The 20,458-nt window shown below is 40.1% G+C and overlaps 1 protein-coding gene across 1 annotated transcript in view; it reads left to right on the forward strand.

Moving 5' to 3' along the window:
* The first annotated feature begins 227 nt into the window (after nt 1-227).
* The window catches only part of hdgfl2 (HDGF like 2), a 71,470-nt gene continuing 51,239 nt past the window's right edge, over nt 228-20,458 (forward strand). Inside the window, exons 1-2 of the mRNA XM_028816500.2 lie at nt 228-394; nt 7,818-7,894. Of these exons, the coding sequence (XP_028672333.1) occupies nt 323-394; nt 7,818-7,894 (149 nt within the window). The 5' untranslated portion in view covers nt 228-322. The remainder of the gene's footprint in view (nt 395-7,817; nt 7,895-20,458) is intronic.

Consider the following 20,458-nt stretch of genomic DNA (forward strand, 5'->3'; position numbering starts at 1 on the left):
GGCTGTGAGTCGGGGGGCTCCAATTAAAAATCGTTTTATGGTCTATCTTTTATTTTCACTTTATCATTTTTCATTTCATTGCATTTCATATTGTAAAAACATAATATAATGATTACATTTTAAACAGATAACAGCTCTGTAAACGCGATCTTTACATTTTTATAGAGGCGGGATGAATCGTTGAGGAACTTGTGTTTTAACCAATCGCTGCTGGCGGAGGCTGGACTTCCCGTCTCATCTACTAACCTTCTTCCGGCAGCCGGTCGTCTTGCGCTCCCGCATAAACACTGAACCGCGAGCTGCTGAGAGATCGAGAGCTAAGATGCCGCACGACTTTCAGCCTGGAGACCTGGTGTTCGCAAAGATGAAGGGATACCCGCACTGGCCAGCCAGGGTGAGAGTGGACGGGTCCGAGACGCGAATGGATTGAGCTATTGAGATGATGGGGCAACGGGCCGGGCTCCCCGAGGGGATAAGGTGGGCGGGAAGCTCGGCTTTCCAGGAGGCTAGAGTGAGGCGCAGGGACCTGAGACATGCCGGTGAATTGCTGATAGGGTTTGGATGGTACACACATTCTGCACAAGATGGATGAAAGCACGTAGAGAAGCACGGATGCTGGAAGGTGCTTTCGAAGAGTCTGTACAGAGGGAGGGACAAATAAGGATCAAGTTGGATAAGTTGACAGGGACGGTTTAGGGACCTGGTCAGATGGGTTTTGCCGATCAAATCGTTTTGCCCGATGGAACGGAATGGAGCAATGCACGTACACGTAATAACGAGTAGGAGACTGACTGGGTCACCGATACGAAGAGGACTACTTAGTCTTGATGGACGGTTTTGTGAATTTATGATTATATTTATAGAATGAATGAGATTCTGGTGGAAAACCCATCCATCCATCCGGGGGTCTGCTGGAGCCAATCCCAGCCAACACAGGGCGCTAGCCCACCGCAGGGCGCGTACACACACACACACACACACACACACACACACACACTAGGGACAATTTAGAATCGCCAATGCACTAAACCTGCATGTCTTTGGACTGTAGGAGGAAACCTATGCAGACACAGGGAAAACATGCAAACTCCATGCAGGGAGAACCCGGGTCTCCTAACTGCGAGGCAGCAGCGCTACCTACTGTGCCACCGTGCCGCCCTTGGTGGAAAACCTTGTTGTTATGTTAACTTTGTAAGTTGCTTTGGAATGGCTTGTGATCTGAAATATAAATATCGATTGGCTGTCATTGTGGTAATACTTTTACTTTTGCTCTGGTGGCAAAGTGTGTTTTTTTTTTTTTTTTTTTTTTAATTTATATTGGAAATTTAATTCATTTATTTGGAATCAATGGTTCTCAAGTTTACCCCTGGGATGCAACCTGTGGCTGCAGTTTTTTTTAAAATTCCAGCCAGTTTAACAAAACAGTGGGTCAGTCTAATTGTTTCATAAGCTGGTCTTTTATCATCTCATATTTTGCATTCAGAAAAATGTGCCGATATATTCTATGGAGTTAATGAACTTCTGTGCCAATATGCTTCTGCAAAAGAAACAAAAAGGTTAAAGGTTAGTTCCCTGCTGAAAAGAAGGTTAAAGACGCAACATTTAGGCTGTATAGCCTTCATCAGGTTTGCGTCTCAAAAAGAAACAAGCAGGTATTATATAGGAGGGAACAAAGTCAGGGCAGATGAATGGAGAAAAGGTGAGCATAGGTGTAACAAGAAAGTAAAAAGCTGCCATTAGAGAAGATGAAGGGAGTGATTACAAAGTTTGGCTGTCATTAAGACCTGGAGAAATGTTTGTCCCCAGTGTGAGAATGAGCTTAGCTTCTTCTGTTTTTCTTCGAGATGTGTCTTTAAAGCCTTGTAGAAGAGCACAAACAAAAAGAAAAATCAATGTGGCTGTGATCAAAGCATATGGAATGTTCTACAATAGACTTTGTTCTCTGAAGTGATCTGTTAGATGTCTCCCTGCATCACCTTTGTAGATGGCTGGGCAATTCCTGCAAGAAATGCAGTAAATAAGATTTTTCGACTGGCAAGAGGCCTGTTGTCTTCTGTTTAATTCACCAGAGGGAACAGTTACATGGTTATTGTTGGTGACATATTTGCAAGTGACACAACGGGTCCTACTGCAGCTTAAATTGCATAGTGGAGAAATGTGGCTTTCCTCAGTGAAATGGGCTGTAGGTGAGAGGTTTGTGTAGCTTAGGTGGTCGACCGTTGAAAAGGCTCCTGTGGAAGGATGGAGAAATGTAATAACCTGTGGGGGAGAGTGTTAGGGTGGAATGGTAGGAACAGCTGGGTGCAGGTTTCATTATTGGTGTTCCCTTTAGAGTGACTGTTGTGAGGTCTGCTACTGGCTTGATTGAGGGCCCTTTCTGTAACATGAGTTGGGAATCCCTCTATCAATGAAAAACCTCCTCATTCTGAGTGCTTCATTACAGAAGTCACCCTCATCACTGCAGAGGCAATGGAATCTAAGGCACTGTGAAAACAGTGGAATTTTTAGTATGTTGAAAAGGGGCTGTGTGAGTCATTTGGATTGTAATACATTACATTACCTTTACACTTACATTTTAGCCTTTTTTTCTTTTCTCTTATAATTAACACATGAATGAGCAGGTTACTGAAGGAGCTGCTCCCCTTTAGCATTTACCTGTCACTGTTCATCACTAGTTATCAGTATGTGGGAACAATTTAAAGAAGGGAAATCCAGAGGAAAAAAGAGAATTAAAAAGAATACCATAAAAGAAATTTTGGAAAGTGAAACTGGAATGAAAACCTGCGACCCCAGGACTGAACCTGAGAAACCCTTCTCTAGATCTTACAGAGTAGCCTTAAGCACAAGAGACTGAGGACTTAACCCAGGTTTTCAAAGGCAGTAATATAGTAAATCCAGCAGAATTCTTTCACCTTAATTGTCAATCACATACTCAGTGACACCATTGGAATTTAAGGGGGAAACTGCATTTACAACTGGAGTCTGGAAGCACCTCTATACGCAAAGAGTTGAGAGAATCTGGAACAAAGTATTGAGACATCCATCCATTATCCAACCCACTGTATCCTAACTACAGGGTCATGGGGGTCTGCTGGAGCCATGAACCAGAAAGTATTATCTGGATGAGATACTGGGATAGCTTAGCTATTAATGAAACAAACGGGTCATAATGGGCTGAATGGTCTTCTCTTATCTGGCAAATTTCTTATGTTCTTGTGTGAAATGGCAGCTTCCCAGTCTACAGCTCTGATGGCAGTTTTAGGACGCAGAACGTGATCAAAAAATGTGCATGAGGCAATACTTGCTCTGCGGGCAGGTTAAGTTACTAACTTAAATTGATTTTTTTCCCCTAAATTTGCTTTTTTATCAGCTTTGTCACTTACAGGATTTCATGGGGATTTAGTTGATTATGTTGGCTGTGGCCAAAAAAAAAGGCACCAATGAGCCAAACATGCATGTGTTTGTGATGTGGTGACAAACTTTGTGTAGTAATGGGGAGAACACAGTCCGTGCTAAAGTCAGATTTTGAACCTGGGACTCTGGAGTTGTTAGAGAGTAATGACAGTCCTTGTGTCACTGTGCCACCCACATAAGAAACTGTTTTTTTAGTTTTTTTATTTTCATTTTATCACTTGTGTCAAATGCTTAACTAACAGAATGTGAATGTGAAAATGTGATTCATGTTTTGCTTATTATTTTGTTTACAACTAGTTGTAATTAGTCTTGAAATTAGGTCACCTGTAGGGGGGGTGTCGGGGCTGGCGGGTGTCTAGATTTTTATAAATTACAAGCTACAGAAAGTCTTGACATTTGTAGCATTTCATTCATCTTGCTATAATCTGGGGGTTAAAACCATCTGTTAGAGATACTGTTATCACTAATTCCAATTATAATCTTCTACAGGTAGCGTGTATAATAATAGCATTGTTATGAGCACAGGTGGCTGTTTGCTTTCATTAATGTAATTTCCCAGAGTGTAGCTGCTGGAAGGTAAGGCAGGATCAAGCACGGGTCAAACACGTGCCGAAAGAAACTTCTCAGTCCAAAAGTTCATTTTAAAAGGTTTAGTGAAAAATTCAAGCAAACAATCCACACAAGAATAGAGAGGAGTTGTTATACACATAGAATAAAAGGCAAACAAAAAGGCAAAATGTTTCTTCTTGCTAAACTTCCAATTGTTTCTATACTTAAGGATGAGTTATTTCTCTATGCTTTACTTCACAGTCAGTACGTTTTAAACGTACGGCTCTGCACATACAACTGAGCACGTTAAGACACAGTTTGAAACCATGTGTCCTCCATGTCTTACGCACGGCAAGACAGGTCACTAACTAACTAATCTGCAATCAGAGAGACAAGAAATCATTAGAATACACCAATTCAATTCAGCTTGTGGGGATTATAAGAACCTCCCATAGACTATGCACTAATATATACAGTCAAAGTAAAAAGTATATGAACCCCTAGGAATTATCTGGTTTACTGCATGAATTGGTCATAAAATGTGATCTGCTCTTCATCTAAGTCACAGGTACTGATATACACAATGAGCTTAAGCCAATGACACACAAAAAATTCTTCTCTTTCATGTCTTTATTTTACAAACGTGTTCAAAGTTCACAGTGGTAGTAGAAAAAGTAAGTGAACCTTGGGATTTAATAACTGGTTGACCCTCCTTTGGCAGCAATGACCTCAGCCAGGTGCTTCCTGTAACTGCAGATCAGACCTGCACATCGTGCAGAGGGAATTTTAGCCCATTCTTCCCTGCAGAACTGCCTTAACTCTTCCATAGTCTTTGGTTGTCTTCTGTGTATGGCTCTCTTCAAGTCATTCCACAGCATCTCAATAGGACTGAGGTCTGGGCTCTGACTGGGCCACTCCAAAAGGCGGAGTTTGTTCTTCTGAAGCCATTGCGCTGTGATGTTTGGGGTAACATTGTCCTGTTACATCACCCAGCCTCTTCTGAGCTTAAGTTGACGGACAGACACCCTCCCATTATCCTGGAGAATTTGTTGATAAACCTGTGAATTAATTTTCCCCTCAATGATGGCAAGCTGTCCAGGCCCTGATGCAGCAAAGCAGGCCCAAATCATGATGTTCCCTCCACCATACTTTACTGTAGGGATGATGTTTTGATGTTGATATGCAGTGCCCTTTTTATGCCAAATGAAGCTCTGCTTGTTCCTCCCAAATAGTTCAATTTTGGTTTCATCACTCCACAAAACATTTTCCCAGTACCGTTGTGGAGTGTCCAAGTGCTCTTTCGGAAACTTCAGGCGTTCAGCAATGTTCTTTTATGGTAGTAGTGGCTTCCTTCTTGGTGTCCATCCATGGACTCCTTTCTTGTTCAGTGTTTTGCGTATAGTTGACTCATGTACAGAGATGTTATCTAGTTCTAATGACTTCTTCAAGTCCTTAGCTGTCACTCTAGGGTTCTTTTGTACCTCATTGCTGACTTTGCGTTGTGCTCTTGGGGTCATCTTGACAGGGTGCCCACTTATAGGCAGAGTAGCCACAATATCAAATTGTCTCCATTTATAGACAACTTGCCTAACAGTTGACTGATGAATATCTAAAATCTTTGAGATGACTTTGTAACCCTTTCCAGCCTTATGTAGTTGAACAATTCTCGATCGCAGCTCATCAGACAGCTCTTTTGTGCAAGGCATGATTCCCATCTGGATATGCTTCTTGTCAAAAGCTCAAAGTCAAACTTTAGTGTTTTTTATCAATCAGAGTAATTCTCGGCCACACCTCTGAACTCGTTTCATTGAATGGACTCCAGGTGTGCTAAATTCGGACTGCAATGAGCTTTTTAAAAAGTCATTAGCTTAGGGCTCACTTACAGGTGCATCCGGAAAGTATTCACAGCACATCACTTTTTCCACATTTTGTTATGTTACAGCCTTATTCCAAAATGGATTAAATTCAATTTTTTCCTCAGAATTCTACACACAACACCCCATAATGACAACGTGAAAAACGTTTACTTGAGGTTTTTTGCAAATTTATTAAAATTAAAAAACTGAGAAATCCCATGTACATAAGTATTCACAGCCTTTGCTCAATACTTTGTCGATGCACCTTTGGCAGCAATTACAGCCTCAAGTCTTTTTGAATATGTTGCCACAAGCTTGGCACACCTATCATTGGCCAGTTTCACCCATTCCTCTTTGCAGCACCTCTCAAGCTCCATCAGGTTGGATGGGAAGCATCGGTGCACAGCCATTTTAAGAGATCTTCAGAGATGTTCAATCGGATTCAAGTCTGGACTCTGGCTGGGCCACTCAAGGACATTCACAGGGTTGTCCTGAAGCCACTCCTTTGATATCTTGGCTGTGTGCTTAGGGTCGTTGTCCTGCTGAAAGATGAACCGTCACCCCAGTCTGAGGTCAAGAGCGCTCTGGAGCAGGTTTTCATCCAGGATGTCTCTGTACATTGCTGCAGTCATCTTTCCCTTTATCCTGACTAGTCTCCCAGTTCCTGCCGCTGAAAAACATCCCCACAGCATGATGCTGCCACCACCATGCTTCACTGTAGGGATGGTGCCAGGTTTCCTTCAAACATGATGCCTGGCATTCACACTAAAGAGTTTAATCTTGGTCTCATCAGACCAGAGAATTTTCTTTCTCATGGTCTGAGAGTCCTTCAGGTGCCTTTTGGCAAACTCCAGGCGGGCTGCTATGTGCCTTTTACTAAGGAGTGGCTTCCATCTGGCCACTCTACCATACATGCCTGATTGGTGGATTGCTGCAGAGATGGTTGTCCTTCTGGAAGGTTCTTCTCTCTCCACAGAGGACCTCTGGAGCTCTGACAGAGTGACCATCGGGTTCATGGTCTCCTCCCTGACTAAGGCCTTTCTCCCCCGATCGCTCAGTTTAGATGGCCGGCCAGCTCTAGGAAGAGTCCTGGTGGTTTCAAACTTCTTCCACTTACGGATGATGGAGGCCACTGTGCTCATTGGGACCTTCAAAGCAGCAGAAATTTTTCTGTAACCTTCCCCAGATTTGTGCCTCGAGACAATCCTGTCTCGGAGGTCTACAGGCAATTCCTTTGACTTCATGCTTGATTTGTGCTCTGACATGAACTGTCAACTGTGGGACCTTATATAGACAGGTGTGTGCCTTTCCAAATCATGTCCAATCAACTGAATTTACCACAGGTGGACTCGAATTAAGCTGCAGAAACATCTCAAGGATGATCAGGGGAAACAGGATGCACCTGAGCTCAATTTTGAGCTTCACGGCAAAGGCTGTGAATACTTATGTGCATGTGCTTTCTCAATTTTTTTATTTTTAATAAATTTCCAAAAACCTCAAGTAAACTTTTTTCACGTTGTCATTATGGGGTGTTGTGTGTAGAATTCTGAGGAAAAAAATGAATTTAATCCATTTTGGAATAAGGCTGTAACATAACAAAATGTGGAAAAAGTGATGCACTGTGAATACTTTCCGGATGCTCTGTACTTTTTCCAACCTTCAGTTTCACAGTTTGAATGATTTATTCAATTTGGTCAAAAATTCTCTGAAAATCTGTGTATCTTTAGTTATAGGAGACTGTGTTTGTTCATTATTGTGACTGACATGAAGATACGACCATGTTTTATATGGGAATTAGATATAAATATAGATAATTCCTAGGGGTTCACATACTTTTTACTTTGACTGTAGGCAAACATTTAATATAACTTAAATAACTAGCAAATGGCTCTTACACAGAGACGGAGGCATCTTGAAATATACATTCAATAAGGGTATTTTAGTAATTTTATAAAATATGTTTATCCCATTTACACTTTTTTTTTTTTTTCTTCTTAGATCGAAGATGTTGCTGAGGGTGCAGTGAAGCCACCCCCGAATAAATATCATATATTCTTTTTTGGCACACATGAAACGTAAGTAAAGTGTTTGGGAGGGAGGACAATCCAATCTTGATGTCTATACATTTTTCATTTCATTTTTTGCCAGGAATCTAAGTTTTTTAATTTCTCAGCAACGTAGTAGTGCGGCATGGAAATGAACGTTTTAAACACAAAGTGGCAGGCTGTTACCAATGACTTTAAATAAGACGCTTATTTTTCAGCTGTAGAAATATGGAAATACTTGTGCCGTACCTGACTAGCTGTGTCACAAAACCATATACAGTGTAAATGTATATAGTACAAATAAAGCTGCTCCAAACTAGTCTCTCTGCTGGCATCCTGGTCCTCATCTCTGTCTATTCTCATCTGAATTTATCTGCTTTTCTGTCTCTGTTTTTAAGTATGGATGCCCCTCTACCATGTCTAGATTTTTTTTGTATAGGCTGTGTAGCTTCATTAGGAAAGAATTTAGCTGTAAGTATTGTCAGATGAATCCTCGCCATTAAGTGACTGGGAGAACCGAGCAAGTAATATGCCAATATTTCAGTTATATAAAATATACAAACCGTTCTTCTGTAGTGGTTAAGGTTGTTAACTGAAATGGTGTCCTACACAAAAAAAATATATGGGTGGTCCTTGAGTAACATAGTACTTGACATACAAATTTAATCTGTAAGTCAGTCCATCCAAAAAAACGTTCCAATATTTGTTTCCCTTCATTTCTTTATCTCTTTAAATATATCACACTTAGCTCCTGCATAACCAGACATGGAGAAGCCTTTTGCTAAATATTAAGGTGTTAACTTGTTTTTTTTTTTTTTAAATTCAATTATAACGAGAGGTGGTGTCGTTTAAAAAAAAAAAAAAATTAACAGTAAAATGAAATTCTGCAGGCTTATTGTTCAGTGACCATAAAAATACTAAAATAAATAAAATTCCCTTAAAATATGAACTTTTTTTAAACTAATAAAATACGCAGAGAATATATTTATCCGTAATGCATATTGCATTAAAACTAAAATGCTTCTTATAAGTACATTCTGTCACATTGTTTAATTTCTTATGTAATGTACTTATCTGAAACAAGGCTTAATTTAAAGAACTAGTTTTTGCCATCTGTGTAATAAAAAGATTTATACTTTCTCACACTTTGATTTAGTTGAACACTGCTTAAATGTAAATATGCATGCACTTCTTCTTCTTTCAGCTGCTCCCGTTAGGGGTCGCCACAGCAGATAATCTTCTTCCATATTTTTCTGTCCTCTTTATCTTGCTCGGTCACCCCCATCACCTGCATGTCCTCTCTCACCACATCCATAAACCTTTGCTTAGGCCTTCCTCTCTTCCCCTTACCTGTCAGCTCTATGCTTAAGATTCTTCTCCCAATATACCCAGCATCTCTCCTCCGTACATTTCCAAACCAACGCAGTCTCGCTTTTCTGACTTCCAACTGTCCAATGAATGTACTTATAGATTATAATTATAAATTTCAGTACAGCTTTTCTTTGCTGTTCAAATATACATTTACTATATTTATACACTTTTCCCCCACTGTACCAGCTAAACATTCTTAATTCTTAAGGTGTAATTATAAATATAACTTGCCATTTTAATTATTCAATAATTGTTTACCATAATTTGTACTGTATGGCACACAAACAAGAAGCACATTACAAATCTTTGAAAAATCTTCAAATCTATCAAAAGTTCACATGTTTACCAAGAAGATACAACGCTAACATGGTTAACAGGTTAGTTTATGAGTAAAATAGACACATTTTTCTGATAAGCTAGCAAGCCTTTTGTTTACTAAGCAGCCATTTCAAATTCTTTATCTCATCTTTTTCTAATGAAAATATGAACTGCTGCACCTAACAAAATCGGGAGTGGTCTCCCCTTGACTTTCTTGTAAGTCGGATATGGGGATGGATATTTGAGGAGTAAACTGCAGGACACTGATTATATTTTTATATTATGTACATTTAAAGAACCATCAAGAACAAATTAAATTAATAATATATTGAACAATTATTATAAAAGTAAAGTTGAATAAATCGGACTCTGCAGCAGTATGAATAAAAAAAAGTACCACTTGCAGTTAGTGGAAATAGCTGAAAAGTTGATAGAAAATCTGCTTTTAGTACCTAATACTTGCATGCAAAATTTGGGTGACCCAAGTGAAACCGTATCCAAGTTATCGTGTTTACACACACAGACAGACGCACAGATATAATTCCAAAAATGGTATTTTCAGACTCGGGGAGGTCTAAAACGTTGAAATTCCTCAAAATCTTGAAATCGAATTTTTGGACGATTACAATACTTTCCCTATACTTCATATACGAAGCTTGCTTATCGTGTGCCTTACTGCTCTCTGTTTACACAAAGCTTGCAGCAAAAAAAGATGTTTGCCAGCTTAACTACTATAATACTACAACTAAATTACAGTGATGCTTAGAGTAGTAGATGCCGATAAAAGCATTTTTTGTGATTGGGGAATCTACCAATCACCAAACAGGTTTTTTTTTTTTTTTTTTTTAAGTGAAAATCGTCTGATTTATATCCGCACATCACTAGTTCTCCTGATTAAGGTTGTACTATTTTGATCTCCATCTCTGACTTGCTATATTATCCCAAATGTGTCACTTCTTCCAATGTTCTAATTATAGAAGTAGGGGAAGAAATTGTTATAGCAATAAAGTAGTCTAAGATTGCATTTACTATGAGAAGGCTGCTATATACACAATTAAAAGCGTATTTATTTTTTGTTGGTTGTATGCATCATTCTTGTGTTATTTTGAATTGTACAAACTCCTTCTTCGCCATACCAAAAAAAGATAATAATAGCATTCTCAAATGGGCTTAATCAAGTTCACAGCTACAAATGTCTGGTGTGAGTCTTTTCAGCTAGGCAGAGACCTTCCCTGGATGGTGGTAATAATAATTATAATTAAATTATACAGATTTTCATTGAGTTGAGCATCCATTCATTCTACTGTTGAGGTAATTTAATTCAATGTTTGCAGACCTCACCCTGGCAGCATTATCCATTGTTAATTCCTGCCATGTGCCTAAAGTGCCAGGACATGAACTGGCCTACCAACATATTAACCCACACACTTATAGTGCCTGGTTAGAATGGTGAGTTAATCAAAATGTATAAATTGCAGCTTTTTTGAATATGAGCATGAAGTTATTTTTTGTTTGTGTTCAGATCCACTGTGGCAAAGTGGTATAGCAGTTAGTTTGTCTTCGTCATTGATCTAGCAGTCCTGGGCTCAAATCCCACACCTGGTAGTTGTTCATGTAGACTTTACATGTTCTCCCATTTCCTTTGTGTTTTCATCCCATATTCCCAAAGATATGTATAGTAGGAGAACTGGCAGTTCTTAATTAAATCATTTTGGCTCTGTATCTGAGTGGGTCTTGTGCCTTTTGTTGCTTTGGCTGTCCATGATGCTGTAGTATCTATCTATCTATCTATCTATCTATTGGATTGAGTAGATTGCAGAGTTATATTTTATGTATTGCAGATCAAGTTCAACCTGAAATAAAGCTAATCTGTGAATGTAATACTTACTTAAATTAACAACTGACTGCAACTTGCCTCACAGAGAACAGAAATCTTCTGCTTTTCTCCACTCTGTTAGCCTTTTAATATTTGGGCAATATGAATTGATGCGTTTGAATCCATGAGGGAATAGTTTGAAACGTCACTTTACTGAATCGCTCAAGTCAATTAATGTGCCCACCTTAAAAAGAAAAAAAAATGATGAAAACCATATCAGTCCAATGGTGGTTGGCAATTATTGGCTCTCCTTTAACTGTTATTCTTGGTTAGACAGGATAATGTCACTTTTTGACCTTGTTTAAAAGTGTTTCATCTCTCCTGTAAAAGCAGTAGTTTGTGTATAGTTTGTCATCAAATAAATTTCCTGTTGCCTTCATCCCTTGAGTTAATTTTGCACATTGCAACAGGCGATATATACAGTACATATTTGATATTGCTTGTGGTGCCCATTTTAGAATATCTTTTGAAGTTGCATTTATGCATATGTATTCGGTGTACACTGTATTTATTACATTATACATGACATGTCACAGAAATCCAGTGCTAATAATTTTTGCAGTGTGAGTGTTTTTGCTGCTGTTGATTTTTCTGTACATAAGCCTACTGATACAATAAGAGACCAAGCTATACTTATTTACTATAGTATTATAGACTTGTAAACTGTACAAATCAAATTCTGAATTAATGAGATTTAGATCTTCATCAGTGTACAAATATAAATTTTAAGATTTTCATATTAATAATTTTAGAAGCTGCCAAGTATTTCTAATTACCACAAGTAAATACTGTATTTCTTATTATATGTTATCATACAATTGCAAGCTGTATAATGCATTTCATTAACTATTTATTTGCATTATTAATAACTCAAGTGTGTTATGTTTCTATTTTGCATTAGATAGATAAATGGATAGACAGAACTTTATTTGTCCCTAAGGGGAAATTATTTATTCTGATCTGTGCCTTTGTAAATTTGCTTTATTAAAGTTAAACTGTAATACTTGACTAAAATAGGCCAAGTCAGTTGGATCGATGAGATGAGTATGAACAGGTATAGCTTCTGCCCTGATCTGGAGTGCTGTGTTTTGATCTCCTTATTACAAAAGAAAACCAGTTCTAGAGAAATTACAGCGACTAGGTTGATTCCAGGAACATTATTTATAAGCTCTGAGGAATGATTAAAGCAGTTGAACCTTTAACCAGACCTCAGGAACAACATGTCTGAAGTGTTCAAAGATAAGGAGGGACTCAGTACAGTAGATTCCAGTTGTTACTTTATGACTTCAACAAGACCATGCAGTGACAGATACAAACTATTTAAGGGTATGTATCCAAATGGGAACATGCTCTCTAGGAATGTGTTCCTTGAGAATTGCAGCTCCTACTTTAAACCATCCCTTTCCAGTGACTGTGGCGAGGATATTTAGAAAGGAGAAATACGATAATAAGGAAAGGATATATTAAACTTGCTTTTAAATACAGCTTTCATTATTAATATATATTACAGCAAGGTGGTCGCATCTCTGATCTTGGAGGGCTTTTGTGGCTGCTGGTCTTCCTTCCTGCCACTTTCTTCATCACGGACCAATTTCTGCTGTTAATTTACTTCTCTTCCTTTCGACTGCTGTGTTTTTAAAGACTCAGTCCTTTTTTTTTTGATTTTCTTTCTTTTTTTTTTTTTTCCCCTTAAACAGCAGCCAAACAAAAATGACACGTGAACTGAGCTAACAGATGACCAGCTAACTCCAACCTATTTCTCTCCAACCAGTTTCTTAATTTGAAGACTATTCTCATTGTTAATGAAACCAGTTATTTACCTCCATTGCTTGCTGGTGACTCTTATTCTGAAGATAATTTCAAAACACTTGGTTTTCTTTTTTCTTAGAGAACCATCAAAATGTTTTATGCACCTGAGCAGATCAACATTACTAAGACCTTCACCTTTCTTTATTTTCAGATATTGTATGATGGACACAGGTTAGCTGGTCATGTGTGTCTGAAATAGCAAGTCAATTTCAAATAAGGCAGTGGAAGTTAATTAGTAAAAGAAACTGGTCACTAATTAACAAAAGAGTTACAATAAAAGCCTGCATCCACAGTGGCCCGCCATGATACCCCTGCATTACAGTATATAAAATATACATACTGTACATACTGTGAAAGACCAGCCCGGCTACAGACAGACACCAAGACAAAACATCCCACAACACACGTTTTTATTATTTTTCTTCTTCTGCACACAGCACCCACCAATGCACAAATAGCTCACAGTCCTCTTTCCTTTCCTTTCAGTTTTTATTATTTTTCTTTTTCTGCACACAGCACCCACCAATTCACCAATAGCTCACAGTCCTCTTTTCTTTCCTTTCCTTGGCCGCCTCCACTCCTCTCTCACAAGCTCTGTCCTCTGCCACCCAACTACGGCTCCCTGAATGGAGTGAGGTGGCCCCTTTTATGTTGCACCCGGATGTGCTCCAGGTACACCCTGATGAACTTCCTGCAGCACTTCCTGGTGTGGCAGAAGTGCTGCATGGGCACCCGGAAGCACTGCAGATGCATTTGGTTCCTCTTCTGGCAGCACTTCCTGGTGTGGTAGAAGTGCTGCCATCTAGGGTTCTGGGATCATCCAGGCGCCCCCTGGCGGTGGCCACGGACCTCAACAGGGTTGAGGTTCCAAGTTCCCAATCCGTGGCCCTGATGTAATCCAAGGGGGCTGCCCTCTTGTGCTCCAGGGAAAATATTGCTCCTTTCCCGGTCCTTCCCTTCTCCAGGCGTCCCGGTGGGGCGAGGTCCCTGGTCGTCTGCCACAATACATACATACATACATACATACATACATACATACATACATACATACATACAGAGGAAGACATTCCATGGAATAATATGGTTGTCTTACAGTTTTTCAGTGGGATCTTTGACAATTGTATGCCCATCTTTGGATTAGGCAATTCATGCTAGATGCAGGCTTTTTGGATCTGTACAAGGTGTCTTCCAGCTGAATGAAGCTCCACCAGGCTTTATACTCGTACATTCCACTGACCAATACTATCAATGGGTTAGGCTCTGTTCTTCCACTTTAGCACATTCAGTGAGCTATTTGCTGTTTGACCCGTGCAATATACGAATTAGGCTCACATCTCCCAATATGACACTTTCTTTCATTATCTGTGAACACTGAACCTGCTGCAATCACTAAAAGCTTTTAAGGTTCCATCTTCCCGGTTCCTCCCTGTGTGGATAGCGCTTTGAGTACTGAGAAAAGCGCTATATAAATGTAATGGATTCTTCTTATTATTATTATCTTACAGATCTGACATTGCCAGGAAAAAAATCTTCAACTTGTTAGCAAGCCTTGTACAGTATTCTGCCCTTATGTATGTATGCACACTAAATGTAAGGATATTTGGCTCACAAATTGCAGTGCTGTTTAGTTATTTTTTACCTCTAGTTACAGAGTAGATTTCACACAAATGTCAGAAACGTTTTCCTTCACTCGGAGAGTTACAGATGCCTGGCATTGATTTACAAGTAGTGTGAAACAGAAAAGGATTCTAGGAATAGTTGAAACATATCTCTCTATTATGAAAGGAAATTCTGAGACGAGAATTTCTCAGACATAATTTCAGATCCCGTGAGACAAGACTTTTTGCCAAGAGATTTTAACAAGTCCCGCCCTCCTCTCAAACATTTACAACCACGCTCACGGTCCAATCACTTCTCATTCATGTGAGTGCTATTGTCAGACAAAGTTCCTGTGCTCTCGGCTCCAACCGAAATAAAAGACAAAGAGTAGGAGACAAAGTAGAATGTCATAAAGAGGTTCAAAAACATTGGCACGATACACATGCAGAGCAGGTTAGCGAATATGAAAGTACTAAAATTCGAAAGTCTGAAAAAACTGATAGTAAAGATCTCATTAGCGCTAACAAACAGAAATTATTACTCTGTGAAATAATGGAACAGCGAAAACAGATCGAATATATGGACATAGGTGGTATGACAGAAGTATGTAGATATTGTTTGGCTTTAAGTCGGAGACTTGTAGATCGTATAATTCATGTTGACATCAGGGAAAAGTAGTGTTTCTTCCCAATGAAGAGACGTATCCGCGAGAATTAAAAGATTTGTTGTTTGGTGAAAGTGAAATCCACATATGCTAGCGGTAGAGACGCGAAGTGACTGGCGCATAGCGCCTGCCCGGGGGTTGACGAGCAAAGCATGCAGGGTGCAGAGCCCCCTAGTCATGATATAATTTGGAAGAGAGTAGATGAATAGGACTGATGAGACTTTGTCTGGCAAAATGGCCTGTTTGTGCAATAATTGTTCTAATGGGATAGAGTTCTGCAACATAGAATAAAATGTGATATAAGGGACCATTTGTACTTTCAGCAGTTAGACTTTGTAATGGTAATGATTTGCTCTGAAACAGATTTGTTGCATATTTATATGAAAGTGAGTGAGTTCCATCAGTATTTGCTGTGTGTGTATGTTTGTTATATGTATAACAATTGTCTGTTATTTAAATTTAAAGCATATGATCAATAAAAATTTCTCAGTCAACTTATGTTTATGGCAGCACCTCGCTTGCATTTTTTCAAATTTGCGTAATTTACCATAATCACTGCACTTTAGGCTTTCATCAGGTATGAATAGTTTTACTATAAGTCATACATAGCATTTCTGAAGCTTGTCCTTGCATGTATGAAACAAAATCTTTAAGATGTTGTGTTATGTTAGGATGAATAATTCATTAGTCTATATATTTTTCATCTGATAAATAATTCATAATTAAGTGTAAAAAGCCTGGTTTATACTTACTGCATGAAGTCATGGCACAGAATGCAATGCAAAGCATGCGCACGGTGAGCAACCAAATGTGTTTCAAATGTTTTTGCTTATCACCATTGTGGATACATGGCTGCCGTGCTATGAAGTTTTCCAAATTTCCATGCGCCGTGCACAGCAAAATCTGCATGCTTGTCTCCAAATCTGTTGTCATTTTTGTCATCTGCCCTCACACCCAACGCGGACACTTCATGTTTAAACTACACTTTAAAGTGTAGTGTACTATTTTTATGTCTATTTAATGTTTATATGGAGACAGATGAGTACAATATGACCATTTTTTCCCCACATCTCATATGATGCTGCTAGAATAGGCATCTGGACCAGGTGACTCTGAACTTTTTCAGTAATTTGGAAAGTGGAATGACAGATGACATCAGTAGCACTTGTGTATTATTTATTTGGGTCTTGTATGCAAATGTGTAAAATAACAGTTGGGTAAGTAAATATGAAAGCATCTGTCTATCTATCCAATTCCTTAACCTTCTTAGTCCAGCGAGCAAGGCATTATATGTGTTTATATTGTATACATGCAAACAAACAGCTGTGGTGTTAACTTGGCCGTGCTTTTAATTTACAATGAAAATTTCCAAAGTGGAATTTGCAAGGAACACTTAACTCTGCCCAGACATACCTGTTCTCCTTTGCGATACAGGAGAAAAACTCCACACCCAAGGTGTACTCTGAAAGAATGGGCAAACTCTGGGTCAATGGATGTGGGAGGCAGTAGTGCTAATCCCTGTGTTCCCCATTGCAATATATTTATTTTAATATACAGTGCATCTGGAAAGTATTCACAGCGCATCACTTTTTCCACATTTTGTTATGTTACAGCCTTATTCCAAAATGGATTAAATTCATTTTTTTTCCTCAGAATTCTACACACAACACCCCATAATGACAATGTGAAAAAAGTTTACTTGAGATTTTTGCAAATTTATTAAAAATAAAAAAACTGAGAAATCCCATGTACATAAGTATTCACAGCCTTTGCTCAATACTTTGTCGATGCACCTTTGGCAGCAATTACAGCCTCAAGTCTTTTTGAATATGATGCCACAAGCTTGGCACACCTATCCTTAGCCAGTTTCGCCTATTCCTCTTTGCAGCACCTCTCAAGCTCCATCAGGTTGGATGGGAAGTGTCGGTGCACAGCCATTTTAAGATCTCTCCAGAGATGTTCAATCAGATTCAAGTCTGGGCTCTGGCTGGGCCACTCAAGGACATTAACAGAGTTGTCCTGAAGCCACTCTTTTGATATCTTGGCTGTGTGCTTAGGGTCGTTGTCCCGCTGAAAGATGAACCGTTGCACCAGACTGAGGTCAAGAGTGCTCTGGAGCAGGTTTTCATCCAGGATGTCTCTGTACATTGTTGCAGTCATCTTTCCCTTTATCCTGACTAGTCTTCCAGTTCCTGCCGCTGAAAAATATCCCCACAGCATGATGCTGCCACCACCATGCTTCACTGTAGGGATGGCATTGGCCTGGTGATGAGCGGTGCCTGGTTTCCTCCAACTGTGACGCCTGGCATTCACACCAAAGAGTTCAATCTTTGTCTCATCAGACCAGAGAATTTTCTTTCTCATGGTCTGAGAGTCCTTCAGGTGCCTTTTGGCAAACTCCAGGCAGGCTGCCATGTGCCTTTTACTAAGGAGTGGCTTCCGTCTGGCCACTCTACCATACAGGCCTGATTGGTGGATTGCTTCAGAGATGGTTGTCCTTCTGGAAGGTTCTCCTCTCTCCACAGATGACCTCTGGAGCTCTGACAGAGTGACCATCGGGTTCTTGGTCACCTCCCTGACTAAGGCCCTTCTCCCCCGATCTCTCAGTTTAGATGGCCGACCATCTCTAGGAAGAGTCCTGGTGGTTTCGAACTTATTCCACTTACGGATGATGGAGGCCACTGTGCTCATTGGGACCTTCAAAGCAGCAGAAATTTTTCTGTAACCTTCCCCAGATTTGTGCCTCGAGACAATCCTGTCTTGGAGATCTACAGACAATTCCTTTGACTTCATGCTTAGTTTGTGCTCTGACATGAACTGTCAACTGTGGGACCTTCTATAGACAGGTGTGTGCCTTTCCAAATCCTGTCCAATCAACTGAATTTACCACAGGTGGACTCCAATTAAGCTGCAGAAACATCTCAAGGATGATCAGGGGAAACAGGATGTACCTGAGCTCAATTTTGAGCTTCATGGCAAAGGCTGTGAATACTTATGTACATGTGCTTTCTCAATTTTTTTATTTTTAATAAATTTGCAAAAATCTCAAGTAAACTTCTTTTCACGTTGTCATTATGGGGTATTATGTGTAGAATTCTGAGGAAAAAAATGAATTTAATCCATTTTGGAATAAGGCTGTAACATAACAAAATGTGGAAAAAGTGATGCGCTGTGAATACTTTCCAGATGCACTGTATGTAAAGCTGTTCACTATTACTGATGACTAAGTCAGTCTTTTTATTGAATGCCTCAAGCTCCTGCATTTTCTGTGGACAAATTATTTTTTTTTAACTTTCTAATGTGTTTGCATAAAGAAAACAATCAAACACACCTGTGTGTTTTACTTTGGCGCCTATTCAGCCTTTAATGGCATCAATGCAGTCAGAGAGAGAAGGGAGTTAAAGGCATCAGGTTCCAGGGGCAGATGTAGTTAAGCATCATAGCATACTGAAGAAAGAAAACATTGAAGCTATGAATAATGACAGCTGACAGTAGCATATATAAATAAATTAATAATGGACCAAGAATCAAACCCTAAGGGCACCACAGAATTCTCTCTAACAGAGCATTCTTGAATGAATGCAGCCATATCATCTGAATCTGTCTAGGCTGAAATAGAGAGCGTGATCAAGTAAAATAATTTGATAACAGTGTCAAAGGCCATGGCAGAGGGGTGTGTGTGTGTTTGTATATCGATCAATTTATCGATCTAGACATCAATCGATCTAAATATCTATCAATCTAGACATCGATCGATCTAGATATCTGTTGATCTAGATATAGATTTAGATACAGTGGATGTGTGTGTATGTTTGTGTATTATTACTCCTATAAGCCAGCTTAATTCTTAATCATTGATGGTTTCTTTCATTGCATATGTACACATAGTCTGACATGTCTGTACTCCCTTTTATGTTTAGTGTAAAAGTGGTACAAGACAGTCACTTATGTACAGTAATATGTGTAGTACAGTAGGGGACTAGGCATAGTACTCGGGACTGTCTTGCTGCCTGTTGTTAGACTTGTGGGATCTTAACCATCCATCCATCCATCCATCCATTGTCTCCCGCTTATCCGAGGTCGGGTCGCGGGGGCAGCAGCTTGAGCAGAGATGCCCAGACTTCCCTCTCCCCGGCCACTTCTTCTAGCTCTTCCGGGAGAATCCCAAGGCGTTCCCAGGCCAGTCGAGAGACATAGTCCCTCCAGCGTGTCCTGGGTCTTCCCCGGGGCCTCCTCCCGGTTAGACGTGCCCAGAACACCTCACCAGGGAGGCGTCCAGGAGGCATCCTGATCAGATGCCCGAGCCACCTCATCTGACTCCTCTCGATGCGGAGGAGCAGCGGCTCTACTCTGAGCCCCTCCCGGATGACTAAGCTTTTCACCCTATCTTTAAGGGAAAGCCCAGACACCCTGCGGAGGAAACTCATTTCAGCCGCTTGTATTCGCGATCTCGTTCTTTCGGTCACTACCCATAGCTCATGACCATAGGTGAGGGTAGGAACATAGATCGACTGGTAAATTGAGAGCTGAGCCTTGCGGCTCAGCTCCTTTTTCACCACGACAGACCGATGCAGCGCCCGCATTACTGCGGATGCCGCACCGATCCGCCTGTCGATCTCACGCTCCATTCTTCCCTCACTCGTGAACAAGACCCCGAGATACTTGAACTCCTCCACTTGGGGCAGGATCTCGCTACCAACCCTGAGAGGGCACTCCACCCTTTTCCGGCTGAGGACCATGGTCTCGGATTTGGAGGTGCTGATTCTCATCCCAGCCGCTTCACACTCGGCTGCGAACCGATCCAGAGAGAGCTGAAGATCACGGCCTGATGAAGCAAACAGGACAACATCATCTGCAAAAAGCAGTGACCCAATCCTGAGCCCACCAAACCGGACCCTCTCAACGCCCTGGCTGCGCCTAGAAATTCTGTCCATAAAAGTTATGAACAGAATCGGTG

Source organism: Erpetoichthys calabaricus, chromosome 12 (genome assembly GCF_900747795.2).
Source record: "Erpetoichthys calabaricus chromosome 12, fErpCal1.3, whole genome shotgun sequence".
Lineage (NCBI taxonomy): Eukaryota > Metazoa > Chordata > Cladistia > Polypteriformes > Polypteridae > Erpetoichthys > Erpetoichthys calabaricus.